A 27,518-nucleotide genomic window follows, 5' to 3' on the forward strand; every position below is an offset into this window, starting at 1 on the left:
TCACAGTAGGTGTTCAGTAGAAGGAGATAGGCACAAACACAGTAAAGAGCACTGGGTGCACAGTAGGGCAGTCTCTCACCCCTGCACCAGGACCTCCACCCTGGACTTACCTCACCAGGGGGGATCCCCAGACACAGGCGGTCGACAGCCGGTGTCCTCTGCCCAGGGTACACCTGGGAGGGATGCAGGTCCATGAGAAAGGTGGGTGGGCCAGTGGGAGCCGCCCACCCCAGCACTCTGCACCCACCTTGGTCAGGTCCCTCAGCACCAACACGTCCCCCTGGGTGGCTCCTTGTACCACCCGTCCCCGCTCACGGGCCACATCCTCATCCTCCTCTCCCAGGGAGGGCAGCAGCCTCAGCTTAGGTCTGAGGACAGAGACATGAGTGGGCCCAAAGCCAGGTCCCAGCCCCTACCACCCTCCGTGGTCCCCACTGACTGTGGCAGGAGGCAGTTGTGGTCCTGCAGCAGGAGTGTAAAGAGAAGGAAGATGGCCTGTATCAACATGGCCAAGAGGTTCTTGCCGACCACCTCCCAGCGCAGGGGTGACTGGAACTGCCCATCTCCTGTGAGGACATGAAGGAGGGATTGGGTCATTTTAGGGGTTTGGTTTCTGGGCCTCTCCCCATTCAGGTCACCTTGGGTTCTTAAGGGAAAGGACCAAGCTGAATAGGCCACTCAACTGGGGTCTAATTGGCATGGAAAACAGCGGCATCGGGGCTTCCCTGGTGCCACAGTAGTTAAGAATCCGCCTGCCAATACAGATGACATGGGTTCGAGCCCTAGTCCGGGAAGATCCCACATGCTGCAGAGCAATGAGGCCCATGTGCCACAACTACTGAGCCTGCACTCTGGAGCCCGTGAGTCACAACGGCTGAGCCCGTGCACCTGGAGCCTGTGCTCCACAACAAGAGAAGCCACCGCAGTGAGAAGTCCGTGCACCGCAACGAAGAGTAGCCCCCGCTCGCTGCAACTAGAGAAAGTCCGCGCGCAGCAACAAAGACCCAATGCAGCCAATAAATTAATTAATTAAATAAACCTATTAAATATATATATATATATATATATATATAAGATAAAAAGAAAAGAAAAACAGCGGTATCACCACCTCCCTTATTTAGGACCTTAGACCTCTTACGATGTGATCAAATGGAATTAGATGTTATGGCTGCTTTGCTGCACGTCTAACTTGGCCCTCCAGCCCTTGGGGGCCACCTAAGACCTCCAGGTCTCTTCCTGGGGGCTACTGTTTGTCCCTACCCTATAGAATTGACTCTCGTCTGGCACTTCCCCACCTGGAGGGAAGTTCTCACCCAAGCGCTCAGAAGCATCAGCCATGGCCTGGTTCCTCACCATGTCGATGAGCCCCCATCCCAGGCAGAAGTGAGGAAAGATAAGGAAGACCCATTTCAGGATCCAGCTCACCTCCTGTAACTTCTACTCAGGGGCAGGAAGAAGGAGGTGGGTAAGGGGCCAAGGCTGATGCCCAGTCCAACCCCAGCCCACGGCCCAGCCTTGTCGGGTCCCACATGATCAGAGAAGAGCTCGAGCACAAAGGTGGCCGTGCTGCCGTTGATGCCGATAAAGAGGTTGAAGCAGGTGAGCACCACGTAGGCCATGCTGGGCATGGAGAAGAAGAAGGAGGCTGGGTACATGAGCGGTGTGATTGACCAGCTGAGGGGTAACAGGAGCCACTGTTACTGCCAGACAGGGGCTGAGCAGCCCTGAAAGGAATACAGATCTCCCTTCCTAATTCTGTGTCGTAGGCCTCTATAACGTGGATCAGGCCAAGATGAGCTTTTAAGGCCACTTCGGCACACCACTGAATTAGATCACACTTGGGTTCACTTCAGAGCTCCATACCCTCTCCTCAGGAGCTGCTACAGAGCCCCATCTCCCTCAACAGTGTTGTGGGGGGTCAGTAAGAACAGGCCCTGAAGGGCTAGGGGCCTCACCCATACAGTAGTAGCAGCAGCAGGAGGGCAGGCAGGTTAGCAGGGGCCACGTACGCCCTCTGCTGGAATGCCAGAAAGATGAGCACCACAATGGACACTGGCACCAAGTAGTTACACTGCATTGGAGATGGCAGTTTCCCCCCTCAGTGTGCAGGGTGGGAACTGGCACCCTCGGCACTGTGCCCCACCCTGACCTCCTCCCTGTGCTTTGGGTAGCAGGACATGAGGTCTCCCACAATCCCCAAGACTTCACTTGGGCCATCCTAGGCAAGTCTGCCCAGAAAGGGCCAGAAGGGGCAGTGGCAAGTGGTGGCGGGGCCCCCACCCCTCCAGGCAGTCCCCGCACCATGTCCCAGAGAAAGTTGCGGATCCAGTAGAGAGTGGGGGGCAGGCCCCCCACACACTGCAGGTGTTTGGCTCGGGTGACACGCTCATCGATGAGGACAAGGGTGAAGCTGGCCGGGACAAAGGACATGGCGAAGACCACGCAGATGGAGACAAGCACGTTCACTGAGGAGGCCATCCTGGGGGCGAGGGTACATGAGCTGTTCAGAGGGGAATTGTGCACACCACTGATGGGACGGAGGTCCTCAGGGCTGGGCACGGATGGGGGAGATGACCTGAGCCATTTCGGGTCATTAGGCAGGGTGAGGTTTTCCAGGTCTCTAGTAGAATAAAAGTTGATGTGACGAGGATGTGCAGGAGGCAGCTGGGGGAGACTGGAGCCCATGGAGCCTGATGATGTCCCATTACCCTGGCCTAGGGAGCGGAGAGGGGCAGTTCCTGTTCCCCATTTACACAGCAAGAGCATGGCAGAGCGTAAATCCAACTCCCACTGCCCCAAACAACAGAGAAACCAACTGAGGCTGGGGGAATACACAGAGCTGGGGGACTCACAGCGCGGCCTCAGACAGCTGCTCCTTGGTGAGGTTCAGGGGGTGATTGAGCGTGGTGATACTGTGGGCATGGCGGGCGGGGCTTGGCGGCAGGCGGGCACGTAGGAGAGCGTCGTTGGCTCGGTTGACAAAGGCCACCATGGCATGCCAGCCCTTGTTGTTGAACCAGATCTGTGGTAGGGTCAGGGTCAAGGGGTCAGCGTGCTGGGGTCAGACCTACGCCCAGCAGCGCCAGCCCACCACTCCCAGTTCCCACCTTGAGGCCATTCTGAGTGTCCAGACCAAGAGCCCCTGCTGTGAAATTGTTCAGGATGCGGTCAAGGGCCCCGCCCAGTTGGGGGCTCAGCAGTGCCCGCAGCTCCTCCACAGAGCGGCCCACCTCAAGCCCCGAGGGCAGGCCCGGGTCTCAGCCCCCCAGGGAGAAACCCCCATACCTGTGAGGCAGTGGAGGAGGGGCAGCTGAGGGTCGAGGAGGATGGGGTGGCAGGTCCCCCAGCAGGCAGGCAGAGGGCACAGGAATGGAATCCAGGCAGGGGACACTCCTCACCTGACCTCGTTCACCCACTTCTTGGTCTTCAGGCTGTGAGAGAGACAGACACACAGACAGAAGGATGAGTGAGACTGAGACAGAGACATGCTGGGGAGTTGAGTTGCGTGAGATAAATAAAAAGGATGAGGCATGGAGGGCTCCCAGGAGGCCCCAGCCGGGAACCCCAGGCTGGACATCCCCCTCTCCCCAACCTCCCCCAGGACCAGAACACTTCCTCCACCTGAGGACCCATGCTACGGCCGGGCACGCCAAGTCCAGGGCAGTGCTCACCCCTGGCGCACCAGGCGTGGGTAGGTCTTGACCAGGAAGTCAGACAGGTTCCGGCCTGTTAGGTTCTGGACCACTTCGCCCGAGCTGGTCGGTGCCTGGGGAGGCGGGGGGCCGCCGGCCGCAGCAGGACAGTCGGGCAGCAGGCTGTGGGCACCAGGCTGGCTGCACTGGCAGGCAGGGGACGGAGACTCCAGAGTCCAGTTGCCGCTGGCCAAGACCTTAGCCACATCTGCAGGAACCTTGGGCACTGAGAACTGGCAGACGGCAGGCTGTGTGCACTCAGGTGCCCTGCGGGGGTGGGTGCAGGGCTGGGGCACCCGGCTCCCAGGGCTCCTGGAATGTGGGGGCGCCCAGCTCCCAAGCAGCCATGGGGGATACCTGAGGCACCCTGAGGCCCACTGGCCAGAGCCCAGATAGGGAAACTGAGGCCAGAGAGGAGAAAGGTCCAGGCTGGCGGGCCCTCACCTGTTGGAGTTATTTTTCAGGTAAGTCTCCTCCAATCCGGCCTCTTCCAGCAGCGCCTCGAGCAGGCGGGCACGTTCAGGGTGCCCTGGGGCATCCTCACTGCGCAAAGGGGGCGCAGGTCAGGGCTGTAACCACAGGCCCCTGGCACTCCCACCACCAGGCCCCTCTCCTCTGCACCCACCTGAAGAAGGACACTTGGGCACCGTACATGCTAGGACTGAGCTGCAGAGCCGGGTAGTATCTGAAAGGAGGCAATAATGAGGCTAAACACCAGTGCCAAGCCCACAAAGAGGGCAGGCAGCACAATCTGAAGGACCAGCCCATCAGCTGCCCTCCCGGTCTGCCCTCCAAGCTTGCCTGCACCCTTCCCTGATCCCGCTCTAGAACCATCCATGGCTCCCCAGTGCTCTCAATAAAAGTGTTCAGAGTGGGGGATACGCCTGGTGTTAGGCTGTTGAATTAGGTCACAGAGTGGAGAACAGGCACTCAGGGTCCCCCACACGCCCTCCCGGGTGCCTGGTCCCCCTCACCTGTGCGAACAGGCCACGGTGGCTGCAGCGGGCAAGCAGGAAGCACTTGAGAAGCAAGGCCCGGAGCTGCTGGTGGGTCAGCGCCCAGCCTTGTACATGGCCTGCGGCGTCTGGCCCAGAGCCCTGCAAGGCCTGTGTCTCAGGAGCAGATCCCACTGTGAGGGATGGGAGGGTCAGTGCTCATGCCCTGGGGACCAGGAGGGGCCACAGAGCTGGGTGGGGACAACTCACCCGGCCCCCCATTCTCCAGGGCTGACTCCTCTGGAGGAATCTGGAGCCTTGCAGTCGCGTCCAGATGAGCAATGCCTGAGCATGGGTGCTGCCTGGGCCTACCATCTGCGGAGTTACCGGTGTTGGGGTCAGGGTCAGGGTTAGCGTTCAGCCTGGGGTCTGGGCTAACATCAAGGCTCACAATAGAGGGGTCAGGAATCAGGGATGGAGGTCAGGGCTATGCCTTGGGCCACATCAGCCAGGAATGGGGACTTGGTCTAAAGTCAGGTCCAACTCTGGACTAGGGTGAGGGATCAGGACAGGGACCTGCGGCTGCACCCTCTGGGCCTGTGTCCACAGCACAGTCCTCCACCACCTTCAGGAAGATCTGGGGAGACAAAGCAGGGGGCTCAGAGCCTGGGGACACAGGGGAGGGAGGGGGACTCAAGAGCCACCACCCCTCATACACTGGGGGTCCCCAGGCCTCCCGGAGGGTCCATGAGTCTCCAGGCTTCTGTATGTGCCCTGCCTCCGCCCTGGGACTCCCAGCTGTCAATAGGCAGACTCCTCTTCATCCTTCCAAGCACCACCTCCTCCAGGCAGCCCTCCTCCTGCCAACCCCACACCTCCCCCAGGAGCCACACCTCCTCCAGGCTGGTGTCGGAGATCCCGAAGCCGGCCAGTCCCAGCTCCCCCAACCGCTGGTCCAGCTCGCGGAAGAGCTCAGGGAAGCTACCGTCCAGGGCGCCCTGGTAGGGCAGCGCCAGCACCAGCTCACGTGGCAGCTCTCTGACCAGCCGTGCCCCAGGCACATGGCTCTGCACCAGGGCCAGCAGCTGGGCCACACCTGGGCAGGCAGCGGGTCATGTCAGGGGCCCTGGAGGCGTGGGCAGCCCTGGCTCCTGCCCCGCCCCTCCTATCCCTGACCCCCTGGAGAAGGGGCTTGGGTGACCCATGAGGGACCTGTCCCTGAGGGCAGAGGACGTCAGGATTAGGTACCCAAGGGCAGGACTTGACCCGGGGTCAGAGCCAGGGTTCACCCAGGGTCAGAGTCCAGGAGTAGGTCCGTGTGTCGGCTCAGCCCAGGGTCAGGGGTCAAGCCCAGGGTTTTGAAGCTCTGTTGCCCTGAACCAAGCCACTGCCACCCACCAGCCCCTCACTCTGGCTCTCCCATCCCAGCCCTCACTGGCAGTGCTGGCCTGGCTGCCTGGCTCCCTTTCCTGCCCAGGATTCATGTTGTCCTTCAAGTCAGTGTCACCCTGCAGGCAGAGGGGCACCAACTGCCATGGCCATCAGGGCTGGCCAGAGCCTTGAGGGCCAGGGGTCGGAGGTCAGCTCCAGCCCTCACCTTTTTGCTGGTGGCCAGGGCTGGGGGACCCTTCACCAGTGTCAGGTAGTATCTGGAGCCCAAGTGACGCCGCAGGAAGAGCGGGGAGCCAGAGCAGCACAAGTGGCCGCCTGCCACCACTGCCACATGGTCTCCCAACAGCTCTGCCTCATCCAGGTGGTGGGTGGAGAGGATCAATGTGCGATCTGGGCATGGGACCCAACCCACTCATGCCACCAGGCTGCTGAAGCTGTGGTCTCTGTCCCATACAGTGAACTCCTACTCATCCCTCAAAACCCCATCCCCCAACACCTCTTTGTCAGAAACATCTTCTGGCCTCTCAAGCAGAATCCAGGGGAACCTCATGCCACCCCCAATTCTTACCATCATGGTATTTGAGCAGCAGCTCCCGAGTGTCTCGACGGGAAGCAGGGTCCACACCAGCTGTGGGCTCATCCAGGATAACGACTTGGGAGCCACCCACAAAGGCAATGGCCACTGAAAGCTTCTGCTGCATCCCACCTGGGTTGGGACAGGGGTTGGGATCTCAGCAGGACCCACAGGCTTGGGCAGGGCTACCTCCCTTCTCCCTGCACCTCTCCCTACCCACCTGGACCTCGGTTCCTGTCTCCTCTGGCATCCCACCATCCTCAGGATAAAGCCCTAGCCCGCTCCCCATCCTCATCTCTGCAGACCCAGAGGCTCCTCCCCAGGTTGGGCTCACCGGAGAGGTGGCGAGTCTGTGCATGCCGCTTGGGGACCAGTCCCACATCCTACATCAGACGGTCCTACTCGGGGCCCACGGCAGCTGCACTCAGACCCTTTAACCACCCATAGAACCAGACGTGCTCATCCACGGTCAGCCTGTGGCCATGGGCAAAAGACAGGGTGGCTACCATGGTGGGCAGGGGCCAAGAGAGCACCCAGCCCCCCATTGCCATGCCCCAGGCCCACTAAGACGCACATGTCAAACAGCACACTGTACTGTGGGCAGACTCCCAGGTGGGGCTGGATGGCTGCCATGTTGGATCGGACATCGTGACCCAGGACACAGGTGGAGCCAGCAGTGGGTGGGAAGAGGCCGCTCAGGATGGACCTGGGGGTGTAGGGATCGCAGAGCAGTTGCTCCTTCAGAGGGGGAAACTGAGGTTCCCAGAGAAGAGGTACCAGCACATATAGGGCACCTACTGTATGCCCAGACCGAAAGAGTATTCTGTTCCCATTTTACAAGGGAAGGAAAATGAGGCTCAGAGAAAATACTTATCGCCTACCTATTGCGTATCCAAAGTGAACTTGGGGTGGGGGGATCCAAAGTGAACTGGGGAGGGGGGTGTCCTGCCCTCACTGTACAGACAGGGACCTTCTGACCCCAGATGTCCTTCCCCTTGAACAGGTGTGCAAGCTGAGGCCCTGGGGGGCGGGAAGAGAGGAACTGGGGGGGAGGGGAGCGACGGCTGCTCACAGCATGGTCGTCTTGCCAGCCCCATTGTGGCCCAGGAAGGCGGTAATGAGGCCCTGGTAGAAGTCCAGGCTGAGCCCGTGCAGGGCCGGCTGCGGGTTGCCAGGAAAGCGCTTTTCCAGGCTCCGTATGGAGACCCCTGGAATCAGGCCAGGGGGCGCCTCTTCCACCAGCACTGGGGAAGGAGGGCAGACTCAGCCATGGGAGCCCCCAGAGCCCTGGGGGCCGTTCAAGCTGGTCTGTGGAGTCGCAGACTTGTGGGGCAGGGGTCTGTAGGAGTTAGGGGAGCCTCAGGGGGCCTGGAGAACTGGGGGTGTCCAGAGGATTGTGATCCGCGGGAACCTGGGTTTTGGGGGGGCCTGGGGATCCAGACAGGGAAGTGGCTGCTAAGGTCTGTCGGTCCTCACCCTTGGGGTCCTGTGGGGCAGGGGGCGGGGCGGGGCGGGGCGGGGCCCTTGGGGGTCTGAGGCCCAAACCAGTAGCTCCTCCGAAAAGGAAAGTTCCACGGTTCAGGGATCCCGTACTCGCCTGTGGGGAGTGGTGCTCAGTTACCCCTTGAGCCCATTCCCCTGGAGTGCGCCGGCTGCGGGCCATACCCCTGGGATTAGGGCATCTAGGTAGGAGGTAATCAGGAAGCGCCGCCCACCCGCCCCAGACCATCCCTCAAACGCAGCCACCTGTGCGCATGTGCTCAGGTGCCAGGAATCCCCACCCTCTCACCTCCGGCTTCCAGACCCCTAAGCCCCGCCCCATCCTGGGCCCCGCCCCTCAGCCCAGCCTCCCTTGCGCCTGGGCACCTCTTAAGGCCTACCTGGGCACACGGCCGCCAGGTACCAAGTGGCGAGGCCGTAGAGCGCAGCGTCGAGCAGCAGAAGACCCGAGACCTGGGCCAGGCTGAAGACATCGGCTGTAGGCCCAGTGCCCACGTTGTGTCACTGCGCGCCCTCGCCCTGCTCCTCCAGCAGTTCCAGGCTCTCGCAGCCGAAGCCGAAGGCCACGGGCGACAGAAGGCTCTGCGGGTTGGGGCAGGTAGGTAGGTGGGTGGAAAGCAAGGGCAGCTGAGGGTGCCTCGCACCCCCGCACCCCACCCGACCCGGCTCTCACCGCGGCCACACGGCCGCCCACGGGCAGTTGGTCCCGCCAGGCCACGCACAGCATGTAGGGCAGATAGAGCACGAAGTAGGCGAGGCCCTCGCAGGCGGCTACCAGGTTGGCTCGGGAGAAGAAGGCGCTCAGCAAGAAGCTCTGGACCACCGTGGCCACCTTGAAAGCCGCCAAGAACAGGAAGAGCACCACCGCGTGGCTGTAGGGGAGGATGTCCCCGAGCTGCAGGGAGGCAAAGGCAGCTGGAAGGAGCGCACGGATTCGCCCAGGGACGCGCAACCCCGCGAGGCGCCCCCTGCCTGTTACCCTCCCGCGTACACGCGCACCCATTCTGGAGCCGGGAAGGCCGGGGTGCGCCCACCTTGAGCACCAGCACGAGCAACGCGGTGCTGAGAAGGGCCCGAGACAGCTGAGGAACCAGCCCAGCCACAGCACGGCGCCACTGAGCCCCATGGCGCGCATCGTGCAGCGCAGCCGCGTCTCCTTCTCAAGCACCACAGCCTTCACGGTCAGCGCCACCGAGTAGATCCAGGTCATCGTCAGGAACCTGGGGCAGTGGGCAGCTGGGGTGGAGGCCGGAGACCCCACGCTGCCCCTATCTGGCACGACGGTGCGCGCCCTGGGATCCCAAGGTGAGGCCCGCCGAGGACATTTGTCTTCCCTTATCATCAGACCCCTGATGGCGCCTCAGGGTTCCGGCTGTTAGGCCACGTTCTCCCAGTGCCCGGAGACCCCCGACCCTCAGGCATCCCTGCTCCTCCCGCTACAAGTCACGGGGAGTGGTCCCTCTAAACTGTAGTTCTCAGCCTTGACTGCGTGAATATTCCACACGGAACCCTGGCCGCACCCTGAGACCCGGGATCTGGCATCTGAGTGAATGAGTGAGGAGGGGGCGCTCACGCGTCGTTCACGTAGCACAGGTAGGGCATCTGCTGCAGGTAGAGGCCGGCGCGGGGCGCGGCTCCAGTGAGCACGCGCATGGCTGCACGCTCCAGCAGGTCCTGCAGGTACATGAAGCCGCCCCACACGTAGCGCAGGTCCATCAGCGGGTCAGCAGCCGGACCGGGGTCCCAAAATCTGATGGGAGTATGGGAGTGGCTGGGACCTGACCATCACAACTTTAGCTCCGCCCTCACCTGCCTCCTCAATTACGCATGTAGCCCCACCTGCCAAGCAGCTCTAATCTTATCCCAGAAGCCGAGGTGTTGGGCCGCGCGCCTGCCAAGCCCTTGGCCGCACCCCTCACACCATAGGCTCCACCCACCGCAGGCCCCAATTGGTCTAAGGAGTCTTGGGCTCCACCTACCAAGGTCTATGGTAGGTGGGATGCTCCCTGGCATCCCCATTCCCTCGGCCCCGCCCCACAAGGCCCCCCACCTGTCCCTGATCTTATGGGTTCTTGTGACGTCATCGATGTCCATGCGGATCTTGATGCGATCTTGATGCGCGCATGGCCAGGGCCTGGGGACTGCGAGGAGTCCGGGAAGTCCTCAGGCTCCAGGAGGACGATGCCGGCCCAGAAACGGTGCTCGGAGAGCAGCTCCAGGGCCCGCTCCACCAGGGCAGCCTCTGAGGGCGCAGCCTCCAGCTTGTCCAGAGTCACGCACTGCGGAGGGGCCTGGGCGTGGGTCCGAGGTCCCAGGGTCCTCCCCTGGACCTGAGGGTGGAGCCGCGTTTCCTCCTAGGAGTCCCACAGCAGGGCTGCCCCTCCCCTCAGAGAGATTTCCCCAGGTGGGCGGCCCCTCACCTCCATCACACGGCCCAGTGTGCCCACCAGGTGTCCCACATCAGCATGGGCCTCCTGCCAGCTGCAGCCACCACTTCAGGGGTTCAGAAAGGCACGAAGAGCCTGCCTCCCCCAGGTCCTGGCCTGCAGCTCCTGGCTGCCTTCTTCCTTTGATCTGCAGGAGCCTCTGGGGGGTGTCGGGGAAGGTGGGAGTCTGTTTCGGGCATTCAGGGCCTGTCACCCCTCTTCCCATCCCTGCGGCCGGAGCTCACCATGGATACCACTTCCCAGCTCCACACACTTGCCCAGAAGGCCCTGCCCTTTGCCCAAATCCTCAGCAGGGCGTGACTCTGCTGCCCAGCGTCCTGGCCCCACCTGCAGCCGCGCGACGGCCGGCACTGTCATTTGCGAAGTTCAAGAGAGGGGTGCCCAGCAGCTCCCACACCTCCTGGATGCCCTTCAACAGCGCCAGCCCCTGGAAGGTTCAGTTCACCTGCAGGAGGCAGGCGCCGAGGTCTATGCCAACCTTGCCTGTTCACGACCCTTCCCTCCTCTGAGGACCCCTGCCCACCCCTCCTGCTTCCTCCTCTCTGCTGCATCCTGTGCCTCTGAGCGCTGCCTGCAACCTGGCAAACTCTTACCCCTTCTAGACCCCGCTTCCCAGACCCAGCCCAGGGGCAGCCCGTCTCCTGGTCAGGGCCCTCGCTCTGGCCTGGCCCTCCCCACCCTGGTCTGAGGCCGGGACCTGGGACCCCTCCCACCGTCACCTGAGCCGTGAGCTGAACACTACTTTCCCCAGGACCAGCGGCTTCAGGCGCCCCCAGAGCCGGCGGGACAGGGGGTGGGCGTCCAGGGCCCCCATCAGCCCAGTGCGGATGGAGCCTAGCGCCAAGGGGTGCACCATGAGACCCTGCGCCCGCCCAAGTTCTGGCCCCACCTCCCTGGCTGGGAAGCCGGCTCGGCCACTCACTCAGGCTGTGGTGTGGCAGGGCCCACGCCGGCTCCTGCCCCACCAGCTCCTTCAGGTCACTGGCCTCATACCAGGTGAGGGAGGGCCCGCCCGGCTTGCTGGGCCCCCTGGCACTGCACAGGGCTTCTGCCACCGCCTCCAGGGGGCCACCTGGCCCTTGGAGTCTCCACAGCAGCGCCCACAGCTCCACCAGGCTGGGCGGCACCAGGAGCTGGAGACAGGTCACCAGAGGGCCCGGGCAGGCTTCCCTTCCACATGGTCCCACCGCCAAGCCTTAACCAGGGCAGGGGACTCCGCCAGGAGCACCCTGTCCCTCTCTTTCTGCCCAAGTGCCCCCCAAAACCTACCGAGGATAGGTGCCTGGGGCTGCCCTGTCACCTCCGCTTCCAGGCAGCCCACCCTTCCAGTTTCCTGGCTGGGGTAGAGGCTGCACGGGCCTCTTACCTCCTGGGCCAGGTCTTCTGCTGCTTCCACAAGGCTGTCTAAGGACTCCTGGGCCTGGCCCAGCACAAACGCCAGGGATTCCTGGGGAGAAAGATGACAAGGTGACAACGACGTTCACTGCTGTCTCACTAGGGGTCCAGTACCTTGCCAAGTTCCCAGGGGGTCCATACTATCATAGGCCCCATTTTACAAACAGGGAAACTGAGGCTGCTAGAGGCACATGGGCTTGTTCAAGGTCTCAGGGCTGGAGTATAAGGGATATCATTCCAGGCACCAGGGACGGCCCAGGCAAAGGCCTGGAGGCTGGCCCACGAGGGGCAGGGCGGGACTCCATGAGAACAGTGTCCTGGGGTCCAGCTGGCCTTGCCCTGCCCCACCTCACCCCTTGCAGCAGTGTCCTCAGCAGCTCAGTGGCCAGGGACAGTCCCTCCTTGGGCTGGTCACGCAGTCGAGGCCAGGCTGAGGGAGTAAAGCACAGAAGCCCAGGGTTAGGCAAAGCTTAACCCGAGACACGCCCCACCCCGTGCTTGTTTCACAGCCCAGCAAGTGGAGGCAGGTGGACGCTCAGAGCCCGGCCCTGCCCTGCCTGCCACGGGCCCTGCCTTCTCACCTGCTCCTGCTCCACGTGCAGCCCTCAGCGTGGGCATCAGCTGCCTCAGGCTAGCCAGCATCCTGTGGGCCCTGGGGCCCCCCAGGACAGCGGGGGCATCTGCCAGGAGCCGGGAGACCCTGGGGACAGAGAGAGGGTGGGAGGCGGTGGCTGGGCGTCCCTCCACCCACACACACCCAGCCGCTCCGGCTGCCGCTGGCTTACAGGGAGTCCTGAAGTTGCTGAGAACGCCAGGCTCCTCGGCGGGCGTGGGCCGTGGGAAGCAGGTGTTGTTCACGTTGCAGATGAGGCCCTGGAGCCGAGGGACGGTACCCGCTGACGGCAGCGGCTTGTTGGGGAAATGGCCTGCGGGGACGCCGGACGTGGGCTTCTCGCCTGAGTCCACAGCGTGGTCACAGCCCTGGGGACAAAGTGCCCCTCTCAGCCATTATTCGAGTGCCCGGTCTGTGCTCCGGACTCTCACTGGGGCCCCTGTGCACAGGGTGACCACTGCTAACCCTAACCCTAACCCCAAAGTGCTGGACGCTGGGGGGCTTACATTCATGCTGCTCGAGTGGGGGGTGGGAATGGCGTACGGCCACCAGGATGAAGAAGAGAAAGATTGGCCACATAAGCTCCACCAAGAGCTGCATCTGCGGGGGCAGAACAGGCCGGGGGGAGTGGGGGACCGTGGGGGGCGCCCGGGCCGCCTCGCCCCGGCCCACCCGACCAGACATTACCGGCTGCCTCCTGCGGTACAGGAAATTATTCCAAAGCAGCAGCAGCAGCTGCGTCCAGAAGGCCATGGTGGGAATGGACAGGAGACAGGACTGAGGGGTCAGGCTAAGGACATACTGTGTGGCCGCTGGCAACTCCCGGTCCCTCTCTGAACCTCATCATCTCTCCATCGCGCAGGGTTCCTGGAAGCTCTGCTTAGAGCCGAGCAAACAGTACGCGCTAATTAAAGGGGCTCCTGTCTCCCCGGGGGGGCGGAGTAAGTAAGCCAATGGGAGCCCTGCCCGAATCCGTCCTCGCATCTGATTGGTTGCGGGCCCAGGGCTGCAGCTGGGGGCCCAAAGGCGATAAATTAATCCTGCAGGGGGCGGAGCCTAGGCTTAACTCTTTCCTCACCGGGCTCCACCCTAAGACCCCCTGGTGGGGCCTCCAGGTCCTGTTCCCCAGTCTCATCCCTAACTCGGGGAAGGATTCCCTCCCCCCCACCCCCCGCGCTCTTCTCCAATGATAATAGCAACGAGTATTTTACACGACTGGCTGGAAGAGGGGCCACCCCAGGCCCCCAGAGAGGCAGGCAAATTACCCAGCTGGAGGCAGGGCCCCAGCTCTGCCCTCCCCTCACGTAGTATTTTTCAGCTCAGAAGACCCACAAGATCCAGAAAATGAGTGAAGAGCAGGGGCGGTGCCTGGAACCAGCGATTCCTGATCCTGTCCCTTGCTTGGAACTGTCCAGCCTGGCTTACTTCATCATTGTACAGATGGGGAAACTGAGGCCGACAGAGGGGCAGGGAGTGGACCCAGGACCCCTGACCCTCACTCCAGGACTCTCCTTTACAAGTGGGACCTGCGGGGTCCCACTCTGTTTCTCTATTGGTAAAACGGGGCAGAGAGCTTAGCGGCGTACTAACGGGGAGAGGGGCTGCAGGTGTAGGTTGGTGAGTCTGATGTACATACCTCCCTGTGGAGACTTAAGTGATCAATTCTGCCGCGCCCACACTCCCCGGCGAGTGAAGGTGAGTAAGAGTCTGGAGTCGGGCCTCACCCCTGATTTCCCACGGAATCTGCCTCCTTCCCACCCATCCGCACCCCCGCATCCTCGAGTCTCAGGGCCTTCCTCTCTCTCCGGGACACTCCCACCGTTCCAGCCCCCAGCTCTTGCCTCCTTCCCTCCGCCCGACAGCGGCTGGGGAGGGCGGCTCCTTTAAGAGGAGCCCTCGCAGCGGGCGCGGCATCCCGGCAGCCACCTGTACCTGGCGTCCGGCGCCCGCGCCCCGGCCAGGCCCCGCCCCGCTCCGTCCACTCCCATTGGCTTCCATACCCGCCACTCAGAGGCCGGGCCAGCCGGAGCCGCGCGCGCCGACGGGGGAGGCGGGGTCACAGCTGGGCCGCGCCGAGCCGGGTTTCTTAAAGGGATCGCTCGCCTCTTGCTGCAGCACCGCAAGGAGGAGGGGCGCCCGGCTCACCCCACGCGGGTTGGCCTCCGAACACACCGGCCAGGCTGTCTTCCCACGTTGCATAGCTGCCTGCAATACCGCAGCTCCTGGTCTCAGGAGGTCCCTTTCTCCCAACTCTCCCTGGGGGGACCCCAGTCCTAGCCAAACTCGCCCTAATACTCTGGGACTCCATTTGCCCATCCATAAAACGGGGGTTCGACTAGAGTCATCATTTGTTCATTCATTCATTCCACAAACATTCCTCGGTCCTTACAGTGGGCCAGGCGATGGCAGAAGCGGGAGGGGGCCCTCAACATTCTAAGATTAGAATCTTGGGTCACGATGGTGACCCCGATTTGGAAGAAACCTCCAGATGTTTCCCCCTCCAGAAAATTGGGTATATTTCACAAGATCCTGACGAAACAAGTGTGTGGATCCACAGCCCTGAAGGTGCTAGGAAAGGTGAGAAGGGTGGGAAGGGCTCCGTGAAAGGAGTTTGTTGTTGTTGTCGTCGCTGGGGCTTTAAGGATGAGTACGAGTTTGCCAGGAGGGAACTCCGGGACAAGTAAATGCACAAAGGCCTGGAGGCTGGATGAAGCCGTCCTGAGGACCCACTTAGAGGTTTGCCCTTTGCCCCACCCCCAGGTCCCCCCCACCCCCAGATCAGGGCCCCAGAAGGGATCCAAGACAGGCACCGTCCCCCAGGCTGTCTTGGGCACCAACTCCACCACCTTCATTTCCGAAAAAGAGGTTTTATTTCCTTTGGTCCACAGTCGGTATTTCACATTATTTCTTGGTCCCAGGGCTCCTGGGCAGGGGCTGGTCCCCGGGAGGGCGTCCAGTTGGGGGTCCCTGTGCAGTATTTGGTGGGGTGTGGGGACAAGTATGGGGGCTTCTGGCTTTGCCTCAACCACTCAGAACTGCACTATCCTGCCTGGGCCTCAGTGTCCCCACTGGGCCCCTGGGAGGGGCCAGGGTTGGTGGTCTGAGGGTCCTAGGGAAATCCAGTACCTCACAAGGCCTAAAATATTTTGGGACTATGGCCTGACCTTCTCCCAGTAGCCCCCTCCACCATCCCCCTACCATTCCCCTGAAAAAAAAAGTATTTTCATTTCACTAAAACGGCCTGAAACTTCTGTGGGTACAGAAACCACAAAGTGATCGGCAGAGAAAAGAGAAGAAGGGAAGAAGCAACCGGAAACCACTTGGGGTCGGTCCCCCTCCCTGCCCGGGTTTCGTCTTTCTCCCCTGCAGCTTGGCCCAAAGCCTGTTGGGAAACATGCCTGGAGGTGCCCTGGCGGGGACCCCCCCACACATGCATCTGGATATGGCCTTCACCCCTTCTCCCCAGACCTTCAGCTGGCAGCACTCAGGTATGTAAGAAAAACAAGACAAAAACACAGAAAAACCCGAAAACCTGGATGGGGCAATGATGGGAGACAGCCCGCATGGGCGCCTCAGTAGCCTGCCTCCTCCTGGTAGTAGGGGGGGTACCCTGGGGCCTCCCCCGGGTCTGGGATATCTCCAGCAGCCGCTGGAGCCCCATCGGCCGCTGGGCCTTGCGGGCAGTACTTGGGGTCGTATATCTGCCGGCCCAGGCCAAAGACCTGGCCGCTCTGATTGGCGCCCTGCGTGTAACCCATCTGCAGGGACATAGAAGAGTTGTCACATTTGTCTGTCCCCAGCTTGGTGTCGTAGATGTGCCGCCGGGTCCCTGGAGCCGTCATGCCCACCTGGAGAGAGAGAAGAGGCATCAGGGAAGGAAGAAAAGGGGAAACAGAGGCCCCAGAGAACTTCCCCTAAATTCCCACACCTTTTCCCACCTCCCTGTCTTTGCACTCACAGTGCAAACTCCTACGGATCCTTCCAAGCCCTGCTCAGAACCCTCTCTTTTCTGACTCTGTGCTGAGTTGATCTGGTGTTTGGGTCCAGCTCTCCCTGCCAGCCAGGAAGCTCCCCAGGCTGGGCCTCAGGCCTGCCAGGCCCTGAATGCTCCAAAAGCATCACACTGATACACCAACATAGCAGGAAAAGTAACAACTGCAGAGTCTAAAAGTATCAGAGTTGGATGGGCCTCTGGGCAAAACTTTGAAGGAAACTGAGGCACAGAGCTGGTTAGTAACTTCCCCTGGGACATACAGCAGGCTGAGGCAGAGTCAGAGCAGGCACGGCCAGAGGGGTAGGAGGGAAACCCAGAGTGGGCTTTTCAGCGGGAGATGCTCTCAGCGACAGGGATGGGCCCTCAGGGTTTGGTAAGGTGGGTGGGGGCCCGGGGGGACTGGGGAGGCCCACCTGGCTGGCGCACTTGTTTGTGCCCATCTGGAGGCTGATGGTCGAGTGGTCCATGGGGGGCAGGATATGGTTCTTGGGGTCGTACAGATGCCTTCTGGTGCCATAAGCCGTCATGCCTGACTGGCTGGCACATTTGTTGGTGCCCATCTGCAGGGACACAGGTGGGAGAGGTCAGGCTGCCCCCACCAGGCCTCCAGACCCTGCCCCGAACTTGAGGGGCCACCAGGCTGGACAGGGCCTGGGTCGCATCACAAGCCCAGCACCCACGAACCCTGGGGCTGGAGCAGCCACGCACCCACCTGGAGCCCGATGACACACTGGCCCGCCTTCATGGTGGCATCATCAAAGTTCCGCTCCTGCTTCTCCGAGTATTTGACGCCGATGTCCACACCACTCTGCAGCCCCTTTGTCTTGGCCTGGGGGGAGAGAGGGGGTGGGAGTATCAGGGAGGGGCAGCCAGGTCCCCGCAGCCAGGCCCGGGGTGTGTGAGCCCAGGGGAGGCCCAGGTATCTGGCTGCAAGCTGCCCCCCGCACCAGCCGCCCAACACCTCGGGCTCAGCAGCCCTGTGGCCCCCAGCCTTCCCTCCTTAGGCAATGGCAGCCCCAGCCTTACGGCTGCACAGGCCAAGAATTTTAGGGGGCGTTATCACCTCCTATCTCTCTCACCTTCCATCACCTCCTTCTACCCAGCCCCAGCCACTCGGCCAGGCCACGGCCATCGTCTCCCCCCTGGACGCCTGTCCCCGACTCCTCCCTGGTCTCCCCACCTCACTACCCACGTGGCAGCCGCAGGGGGCTTCTGAAAGCACCGTTCAGAACACAATTCCCTGACGTGAAAACCTCCTCCTCCTGAAACATTGTTCCAGCCCGCCTTGCTCTCTGTTTTAGACCCTAGACATCGGCCTTATGCTTTCTTCTCCTTCAAGGCACTTCTCACGATTTATAATTTGTAAAACAATGATTTGAAGAGCAAACCCTAATGGGAACTCTGGGTGTTAACGAGATGTCCACGGAGGTTCACTGATTATGTAAAGTGGGGGTGTGTGTGCATGAGTTGGGGCAGGGGGTAGACGGGAAGTCTCTGTACCTTCCACTCTGTTTTGTTGTGAACCTAAAAATGCTCTAACATAAAATTTTTTGTAAATAAAAAAATGGAGATTTGTTCGTTGTCTGCCCATAAAGGGGTTGACTGTGTCTGCCTTGGTCACCCTTGGATCCAAAGTGCCCGGCGCCTCGTGGGTGCTCAGAAATCTTTGTGAAGGAATGAATGAACAGCATCTGAAAATCCCTGCCTGGCTCGCTGTGTTACTTTGGGCAGATTGCTGCCCCTCTCTGGGCCTCACCTTCCCGGCCAGGGCGAGAAGAGACACCTGCACCTGTGTCAGGTTCCCACTCTCAAACAGGTCGTTGGCCTCGAACAGGTCCACAGGGTTCATGCCGTAGCTGACCATGGCCTTGATGAAGTTGGAGAGGTTTTCTAGCTGGGTGGAAGCAGGAAAAGGATAGTGAGGGGCCTCGGTCTACCCACCCGTCAGATGGGGTCCCCCAGCCCCATCCTCATTCCACCCCCCCGTGCCTCACCTGGTGCCAGTTCTGCATGGAGCGGTTGATCTTAGGGACTGAGCCTGGCTGCAGCTTATTCATGAGTCTGGGGGGCACATATGGGATGGTGGGGAAAAGGGAACCTCCATTAGTGTAGGAGAACTTCAGAGACCCAAGAGACTAATTCATGCCTTCCTGGCCAACCTCACTGCCTCTCTCCGGGCCTCAGTTTCCCCTCTTACAATCCAGTCTTCACCCACCAAAGATGCAAAGATGCCAAAGAATGACAATAGCCAGCGCTGGGAGTATAATCCAGAACCACTGAATCTGGGGACTGAATCTGGGAATTTCCATTAACATTTTTAAGGTGCAAACCATGGAATGTTTGAACCACGGCTGAATAGGGTGCAGCAAAGAAGGTCTTCCAGAAATGTTATAGGCTCTCCCGAGACGATGCTCCCCGTTAGAGATCCTAGACAAAGCAGTAACACAAGAAAAAGGAAGAAGAGCAAGAAAGACCAGAGACCCATCAGGAAAAGCAAGCAGACGTCACACAGCACGTGCAGCGTGACCTCATTGTGCAGAACAGTCAGGGTGATGAGCATATGCGGACACACGCACTCACGTGCACAAGATGATCCCATCCTTCAGACCCTTCTGGAAGTCGGGGCCGATGGAGAGGCCAGTGAGTCCCTCGATCCAGCTTCGGAGCTCTGCCTCCTTCTGAGGGTCATATTTGGATAGCAGCTGGAGGGGCAGAGGGCAGAGGGCACAGTGTTGGCATGAGCACATACCCAGCAGGAGTCCAGTGAAGCTCCTAATGGGGCAGGGCCCAGGGCTCCAGAGGAAGAAAAGACCGAGGGGCCTGGAGGTCCCCACACCACCCAAGCAGACCCTTTCCCATCAGCACAGATAAACCACCCCAAATCTCTCACTGACAATCGTCGGGGCTAATCTACTTTCACTGGTGTCAAACCCCACAGGGCAGCCAACATGGCCCCGGAAGGATCTGCCCCCACGTCCGCCACCTCCCTGGTCTCCCAGCACTAGAGACACTGGCCTTTCTCTGTTGTTTTTAAATTGTGTTGAGAAACACACAACAGGTACCATTTTAAAGCTCATTTAAAAGCTCATAAATCAGTGGCATTTAGTACATTCACCAGGTTGTGCAACCATCACCTCTGTCTGGTTCCAGAATATTCCGTCATCTCAAAAGGAAGCCCGTCCCTATAAGCTGCCACCTCCCACTCCTCCCTGCCCTCAGCCCCTGACAACCATGAACTCACTCTCTGTATCTGTGTATTGGCCTGTTCTGGACGTTTCACATAAATGGAATCACACCCTTTGTAGCCTTTTGTGTCTGGCTTCTCTCACTGAGCATCATGGTCTCAGGGTCCATCCACGCTCTAGCGAGAGTCAGGGCTTCACCCATTTTCATCGCTGAGTGATGTTACCATGTGTGGAGGGACACGTGTTTAACCATTAACCTGCTGATGGGTATTTGGGCTGTTTCCACCTTTTGGCTCTTGTGAATCAAGCTGCTATAGACATCTATTTACAAGTTTTATTTGAACACTTGTTTTCAGTTCTTTTGGGTATATACCAGGGAGTAGAATTGCTGGGTCACAAGATAATCCTAAGCTTAACTTACTAAGGAACCACCAAACCTTTCTCTGCCCCTTGAACTGGCCACAGGACCAGTTACTGCCTCAGGGCCTTTGCACATGCTGTCACTTTGGACTCAGATGTTTGCACAGCTGGGTCCCTCCCTTCACTCCAGCTGTAGCTTGGAGAGGACCTCCCTGACCACCTGGCTATGACAGCCCTCCTCATCCCCCCCCACCCCCAGCCCTGCTTTATTTTCTTTCTAGCTTTTCTCCACCTTCTGCCATATGATCTATCTCCTAGCTTACGTTCCATCCTCACTACAAGCCGTTCCATCCTCACTACAAGCCGCGCCGTCCAGCTCAGGCTGTCTCTGGATAAAGATGCTCATGGCCCTGCATCAGTGCTCACTGCTGGCCACAGACACAACGCTCCCCGCTCCCCATGACAGCATCTCACAGCACCCAGGGAGACCCAGAACGGTGTGGTGTGCGGGCAGCCCCAGGGCGGCTCCCTGGAGGGGTGGTAAGAAGCTGAGGACCTGGCTGCCCAGCTGGGTGGGCTTCTACCCCAGACCCCTGTCCACCTTTACTCACGCCATCCCTGCCCCTCTCTCTTCCTCTCCTCCACACACCCGGAGGGCAAAGGGACCCAGAGCTACCTTTGCAACCCCAAGTCCTCCTCCCAGCTCTGCCCCCAGCTCCCCGATGACCATGGAAAGTTTTCACCCTGTGCCTCCGTTTCCCCATTTATGTTTGAATTGTTTTTATAAGGCTTTCCAAACTTGGGCGCCGCTTCCTGCTTCCTGCATATAAAGCCCCAGACGCAGGACCAGGGTTGAGCCGCCCAGAGCACAGGGGACACAAAGGCGGGAGGTTGGCCTGCTAACCCCCTGTGCCCGGTCTCAGGTTTGGGCGGGTCTCTGGTTCCCGCGGGCCAGGGAGCAGCAGGGCTGGAGGAAGCAGAGGGTGTCATTACGGGAGCCGAGCTTGAAGCAGGCAGGCTGGTCTGGACGCCTGGCCCGCCTGCCCAGCTGGGCTCCGTCCCCGACGGCTTGCAGGGGCCGGGGGCCAGCGTCCCAGCAGAGGCGCCTGGCCCAGCCCCGCCCGCAGCGGCTGCCTTCCTCCCCGCTGCCCAGCCAGCCTTCAGCACATTCCTCCCCACCGCAAACTGCCAGGAATGCAGCCGCTGCCTCCCTGCTAAATCGGGACCAGCTGTTCCCAGCGGTCCAGGCCCCCCAGCCGGCCGGGGATCTCAGAGGGATACACTGGACCTCAGCCTGCCTCCGGGCCACAGGGGGGTGGGGAACTGAGGCCTGGGGGGCTGGGCAGAGAGGGCCCCGGGTCCCCCTCCTCCTCTCAAGCAGCTGGTAAAGTGGATGGGGCGTGGCTGAGAAGCCACAGGAACCTGGTTTCCAATTCGGGGGTGGCCCGCCCATTCTCCAGACCTGCAAACTGAGGGCTGGTCACAAGAAGCCTTCTGACCTCATCCCCGACAGGGCAGATGTCAACCTGGCTCCACACACTCCATCGCAGGAAGCAGCCCCCACCCCGCTGGGGTGCTGTACTCTCACCCACTTCCTGCTGCCTCAGGGGAGATGCCTGGACTGCCAGGAGGACCGGTGGCCATGGGGCAGTGGCTGCGGCAGGTCTGGGTGTGAGTCCTGACTGACTCTGTCTCTGGCCAGCTGTGTGGTTCTGGGCAGGTTGAGCGATGTCTCTGAACGCCGTGTGCAAACCAGGGGTCTTAGACCATCTTGGCGCTGGGTGGGGCCTGTAAACACCCCCCTCCTCACCGTGGCATTATTGCTGGAGTGGGGAATTGTGTGTTTAAGGGGGAATCATGAGGAGCTTGCCCAGTGACCATGCTCGGTCCCTCAACTTCCCAAACGGGCTGGAAGGAGGCTCCTTGGGGCTCACAGAGGTGATGCGGAAACTCTCCCTCGTGTCTGCAGGCCCTGGAGTGCCGACCGGGCAGGGGCCTGGGGGCTGGCAGGGCTGTGTCCCCGGCGTGCCCAGGCAGGCTCCCGGCGGGGCGGCTGCCGCTGTGGGACCACACTCCCAGGTGGCGCTGTGTGCGTGTCGGGCGGACAGGGATGACAAACTCCCCTTCCAGCTGGATGACCCTTGCGGGTGAGGCTTAGGAGCTCCCTCAGGGCTGGGATCATCCTCTGCTCCTCTCTCCCTAGGTGCGCTGACCCTGCTGCGTGGCCTTGCAGAAGTGCCTGCCCCTCTCTCTGAGCCAGAACCACAAGTGCTTCCTTTAAAAGTGTGTCCCCAGGTCCCAGCCCGCGTTTGCAAGTTACAAAACCCACATCTTAGGGTCACATTCAGGGGACCCCACGGGTCCTGCGGACACCTTTTCTATCCCTTTAAAGTTTGTCAGACGGGGACAAAGAGAATGTGGAAGGGAACAGCAGGGGGGGCGGGGTGGGAGGCGGGCACCCTCAACTCCACCTTCCCCCTGGGTGCCCCGCCTCCCAGGTGTAAGAGGTCGGGAAATTCCTGGGGGGGGCAACGGGCTTCTCACAAACACCCGGCCCGCCCCTTTCCCCTCCCCTCCCCTCCCCTAAGCTTAAGTGGCCCCAAAAGCAGAAGTGGGGGAGGGGGATGAGAAGGGGGCCGCTGGGGTTCCCTCGGGCCTTCTCAGGCCTTGAAGCTCTGGAGGGGCCCAGGGCTGGGGGGTTGAGAGCGGTGGACGGGGGGCTTCAGGCGGGGGAGGGCTGGAGGAGCAGGGCTGCGGAAGGGGTTAGACCCAACCTTTCCCAGATGTTGGGGGCTGCCAGAGCACAGACCTCACTGCTTCCGCCGAGTTGGGGGAGCGTCGGGGGCACCCCCCAGAGGTTAGGGAGGAGGAGGGCCGCCCCCGATGCTGGGGGTCCGGCGGGGCGCCCGCCCTGCAGCAGCGGAGGGTGCGACGGGCTGGGCTGGCGGGGCGGGGGTGCGCCCCTCACTCACCCGGTTCTTGACCTCGGCCGAGAGCCCGTACGAGGGCCCCTTGTTGAACTGCGTGGAGCTCATGGCTGGCGGGCGCGGCGCCGCGGGAAGGGACGGGAAGGGACGGGACGGGACGGACGGACGGCCGGGCTGGCAAGCGAGCCGGCGGGGGACGCGGACCCGGCGCCCCGCCCCCGCCGCTGATTGGCGCCCGGCGCACATGTCCTTATAAGGCCGCTCGGCGCCGGATTCCTGCGGCTGCGGGCTTCCTGAGCCCCTCAACCGCCGGACCCCCGCCTCGGCGCAGCACCCCGTCACCAGCCGCTCGGAGGGCTCCGCCCCCTCTGAACCCACGGGAGACTGAGGCAGGGAGGGACCGGGGCCCCGCACCGCCGAGACCCGGCACCCCTGCCCTCTCCCTGCTGGGAGCCCCTAGGCGGCTCTCTCACCCTTTCTGGGTCTCAGTTTACCCTTTTGCACGATGATGGCAGGGGGGAATGGTTGGATGGGACCCTAATTCCCTTGGGACACTAATGAGGAACCCCCTCTCTGCCACTTAGAGGCGCCTCCCAGTCTAGGCCCCCTTCTGGGAACTCTCCTAGCTGGGTGGTTAGCAAGGGAACTAGGGCAGGCTCTTCAGAGGAGGGGCCATTGGTGCTGGGGCTTTGGTGGATGAGTAGGAGTTTGCCAGTCCAAAAGGGATTAGTGTTCCTGGCAGAACATGCAAAGACCTGGAGGGACCGTCAGTGGTTGAAAGCGTGTAGAGATCAATCTGATAGGTTGGGGAAGTAGGGGTTGCGAAGGGGCCTTCAATTCTGGGCTGAGGGATGGTGGGGAATGGGGAGGAGTTGAAACAACAGAGAGTTGAAGTCAGGAGATGCCTTGGGGGTAGGGCTGAGGCTGCCAAGGGAACCAGGCCAGGCACACACTTGGCACTCAATAGGAGCTGCCTGCTTGTACAGATAAATCAATAAATTAATAATAGAATAAATAAATTCATTTCTTCAGTAAATCACTCATTCATTCACACACCTATTCATTCATTCATCGAAAGCTCCCTGACGGGGCCTCTGGGCCAGCCCCTTGCTAGGCGATACTGGCTCCCAGGAGACCTTGGCTCTGGCCCTGTCCATCCCTGGGAAGACAAACCCAGGCATAGGCACCCCTGCTCCATGCAAGCAGGTACAGGACAGAAGAAGGGACCTGCGGTGGAGGAAACTGGGGAGGGAGTGGGTGCTCCACTGGAGGGGTGAAGGAAAGAGGCATGTAAGAGGGGATGTGTGATGTGGGGTTTTGAAGCATAAGTAGGAGTTTGACACATTTGACAAGTGGCTGGTTGGGCTCTGTGAAGGCTTAGAGATGACTCACCCTGCCCTTCCCTGGGAGCACTCCTCCCTGGCACCCCACTCCCCAGATATCTACTGACTTTCCCTGACTGTACGTCTCCCATTCCATCTATCTGAAGGCTTTCTTCAGGGTTCAAGTCCTAGCTGGGTGGTCTTGGGTGAGTCCCTTCCCTGCTGGGTGTGTTTCCTCATGTGTGAAAATGGGAACCAGTGGTCAACAATGAGACAGTGCAGTGGAGTGTGGGAACGGGGTGGTTCGTCAGTGTCTAGGTGGGGAGTTGTGGGGGCAGAGGGCGGTTCGGATGGACCCCTTGCAGGTCCCGCTGGGGCACAGGGGTGGGCAGGACCCAGGGTACTGTGGGGAAGGAGGCTCGAGCCAGTCCCCTGAGCACCTACTCCAGCCTGGAGTGGTCAGTGGCTGCCGGCAACATGCCCATGGTCCTCCTGTCATGCCCCGACCCCTGGTGCTTGTCCAGGGGGGCCACCAGTGACTCTCTAGGGACCCCATCCAGAGCTGGGGGCCTCTGGACAGGGAAGTTGCACGTGACGCCCGCTGATACCCACCGAGGCAGGCATACTCCAGTGCAGTGGCCGGCCATGTCTGGGGCGCCAGGCAGCTGTGGGGCCTCTGCAGGGCTTGACAGGAGCTAAACCACAGAAGACTGAGCCTGGATGATTCCAAACTTTAGAACCACCTGCCTGCCTTCCCTCTGATGAAAGGGACAAGCCCCCCAATGCCTCCAGGCCTCAGTCTCCCGCCTGAGAAATGGGCTTACCTCCCAGGCATTGACATTCACCAGGTGCCCAGAAAAATGCCTGGGACATTGTAGGCACCACATAAGTGCTGGGTGACGCGAATCTCGGCATTTAGACCAGTGCTGACCAATGGGACTGAGATGGCACCGAGAATGCCCTCCTGGGCCCCATCCCGCTGGCTGCGCGGCTCCTGAGTCCTGCAGGTGTGGCTGACAAGGCCAAGGAAGGGAAGGCTTCACTTTCCTTGATTTTAATTGATTCCAATTTAAAAGTACAAACCAACACGATCCAGTTTTTGGAAAATGTCTGAGTATATGTGAAACCACTTGGGTGTGCATGCATTTTCCTTTTCAGCGCCAGTTTTACGCAGTCAGGCTACATATGAGTGTCTCCGAGGAAACGTCAGTGTCGGGAAACAGGCCAGATTTCAGACTCAGGACAGAAACAGGTGTGAAATACCTCGTACATCATTTTTCATATCGATTACCTGTTGCAATGATCATATTTCCCAGATATCAAGTGAAGTGAAATATATGACCGAAACTATTCTCTTTTAGTTCTTTAACATGAGCCAACATTTAAAATTCTGTGTATGGTTTGTCTGATTTTTCTACTGCCCAACGCTGTTCTGGACCGTGGGCCAAATTCAGATGCTATTTTTTTTTTTTTTTCCGGTATAGCCCCCGAGCTAAGAATGGTTTTTACATTTTTAAGAGGTTTTAAGGAATCAAAAGAAGAATACTATTCCATGACACTTGGAAATCATATAATATCCAAATTTCCATGTTTGGACAGAGTTTTATTGGCGCCCAGCTGTTTGTGTACAGACTGCTTGTGGCTGAGTAGTCTCTGGGCTGCAAAGCTGAAAATATTAACTTTTTGGTCTTTTACAGAAAAAAGCTTAAAAAAGAAAAAAAAGAGAGAAAGAAAGAAAGAAAAAAGCTTATTGACCCATGGTCTAGATTCTCAGCCTCCTGGAACTCAAGAAATTCAGATCAGACATCCCAGATTTTGAAATCCTGGGGTTCCAAAAGCTTGGAATATTATAATTTGAGAAACTCCCCCAGGACCTAAAACTTACAGAATTATGTGGTTCTGTATAATCCTACGACCTCAGCGGCCCCCACCTGGGCCTGGGTTCCAATCCCCAGTCAGCTGAGGTAAGGGCATGTTGAGTCAATACGTGTCAAAATTTTAGGAATTTTGGCTCAGCCTCAGAACGTGGCAGGGAGGTCTGGGGCCTCTGCAGCTGTCCTCCATCCTTGACCAGCGCCCCCCTCGCCCCCGCCGCCCCCCCCCCCGCGCCCCTGCACTCACCTCTTTGTCCTGGACTGATCCCGCGGAGACTGCGGTGGGGGTAGGGGAGGTGTGGAATGATGCAGGCTCACTGGGGGCGGATCCAGGTATTCTGGGGCAGAATCTCCGTGATGCCAGAGGGACGCGGGCCAGGGACTGGAGGACCTGGTGTTGCAGGAAACCCCAGAGCCTCAGCCTCCGGTGCTGGGCTATGAGGGTGGGGTCTGGCGGTCCGGGTGGCTGGGCACAGGGGCTGCAGGTGTGGTGAGGGTCTTGGGTCCCTTCCCTGCAGTGTCAGGGCTCTGAGTGAGAACCCCGGAGGGTCCTATGGCCCCAACGATGCAGCGACAGCAAAATAACAGTAACAACAGGGACTTCCCTGGTGGTCCAGTGGGTAAGACTTCGCACAATGCAGGGGGCCCGGGTTCCATCCCTGGTCGGGGAACTGGAGCCCGCATGCATGCCGCAACTAAGAGTTCGCATGCCTCAACTAAAGATTCCGCATGCCACAACTAAGAGCCGGCACAGCCAAAATTAAAAAAAAAGTAACAAAATCTCAAGCCTGTTAGGTCAGGAACCTCCCTTGCTCCCAATCCTCCATGGCTGCCCACTGCCCCCTCAACAAAGGTGTCCTCCAGGCCCCACGCTCTCGCTTGTTCTCTCTGCTCCAGACACGGGGGCTTCTCCTCGCTCTGCCTTTAACGATCAGCGCCAGGCCTGCCTCAGGGCCTTTGCCCTGGCTGCGCCCTCTGCCTGACACTCTTTCGACCTGGCCTGTTCACTGTCCACCTTCCAGCACCTTCTCAGTGAGCCCCAGCCCAGGCTCTAGGTCCCAATGCCACCCACACATCCCAGACAGGTACCACATGATGACCACAGCATCCTCCAAAATCCAGCCCATCTTCTAAATTCCCGACTGTCCCCAGAAGGGCGGGCCTGGGGTCTGGTCCTTCCCTGCGTCTTTGGCTTAGATTTGGAACTCTCTCCACCCCCACCTCCCGCTGTACTCCTTTTCTGTGACCATGACTTTCACTTGCTCTCCAGGACCGCATGTTTCCCTACGTGGGAGTGAGCGCTAGACG

General features: G+C 60.2%; 2 protein-coding genes across 2 annotated transcripts; both read right to left on the reverse strand.

Moving 5' to 3' along the window:
- Positions 1–1,421: 1,421 nt before the first annotated feature.
- ABCA7 (ATP binding cassette subfamily A member 7) lies at positions 1,422–13,301 on the reverse strand. The gene is made up of 34 exons (XM_068535011.1): positions 13,236–13,301; positions 13,026–13,148; positions 12,693–12,916; positions 12,517–12,635; positions 12,289–12,365; positions 11,907–11,987; positions 11,463–11,673; positions 11,260–11,374; positions 10,514–10,574; positions 10,173–10,372; positions 9,667–9,843; positions 9,093–9,313; positions 8,767–9,008; positions 8,612–8,675; positions 8,474–8,569; positions 7,666–7,837; positions 7,100–7,299; positions 6,588–6,725; positions 6,225–6,409; positions 6,063–6,135; positions 5,406–5,723; positions 5,204–5,293; positions 4,898–5,002; positions 4,677–4,821; positions 4,318–4,377; positions 4,137–4,235; positions 3,672–3,959; positions 3,399–3,431; positions 3,286–3,310; positions 3,108–3,230; positions 2,853–3,022; positions 2,302–2,479; positions 1,956–2,071; positions 1,422–1,674 (listed from the first exon to the last, which is right to left on the reverse strand). Exons 1-34 carry the CDS (start codon positions 13,299–13,301, stop codon positions 1,422–1,424), a joined length of 4,848 nt encoding a protein of 1,615 aa, XP_068391112.1.
- Positions 13,302–15,399: 2,098 nt separating this feature from the next.
- Positions 15,400–23,212, reverse strand: CNN2 (calponin 2). Its single transcript, XM_068537431.1, has 7 exons — positions 23,060–23,212; positions 19,123–19,244; positions 18,537–18,603; positions 18,299–18,436; positions 17,255–17,371; positions 16,956–17,102; positions 15,400–16,396 (listed from the first exon to the last, which is right to left on the reverse strand). The coding sequence occupies exons 1-7, from the start codon at positions 23,120–23,122 to the stop codon at positions 16,121–16,123; spliced, it is 930 nt and encodes a 309-aa protein (XP_068393532.1). The 5' UTR covers positions 23,123–23,212; the 3' UTR covers positions 15,400–16,120.
- Positions 23,213–27,518: the final 4,306 nt, after the last annotated feature.

Source organism: Eschrichtius robustus, chromosome 2, assembly GCF_028021215.1.
Source record: "Eschrichtius robustus isolate mEscRob2 chromosome 2, mEscRob2.pri, whole genome shotgun sequence".
Lineage (NCBI taxonomy): Eukaryota > Metazoa > Chordata > Mammalia > Artiodactyla > Eschrichtiidae > Eschrichtius > Eschrichtius robustus.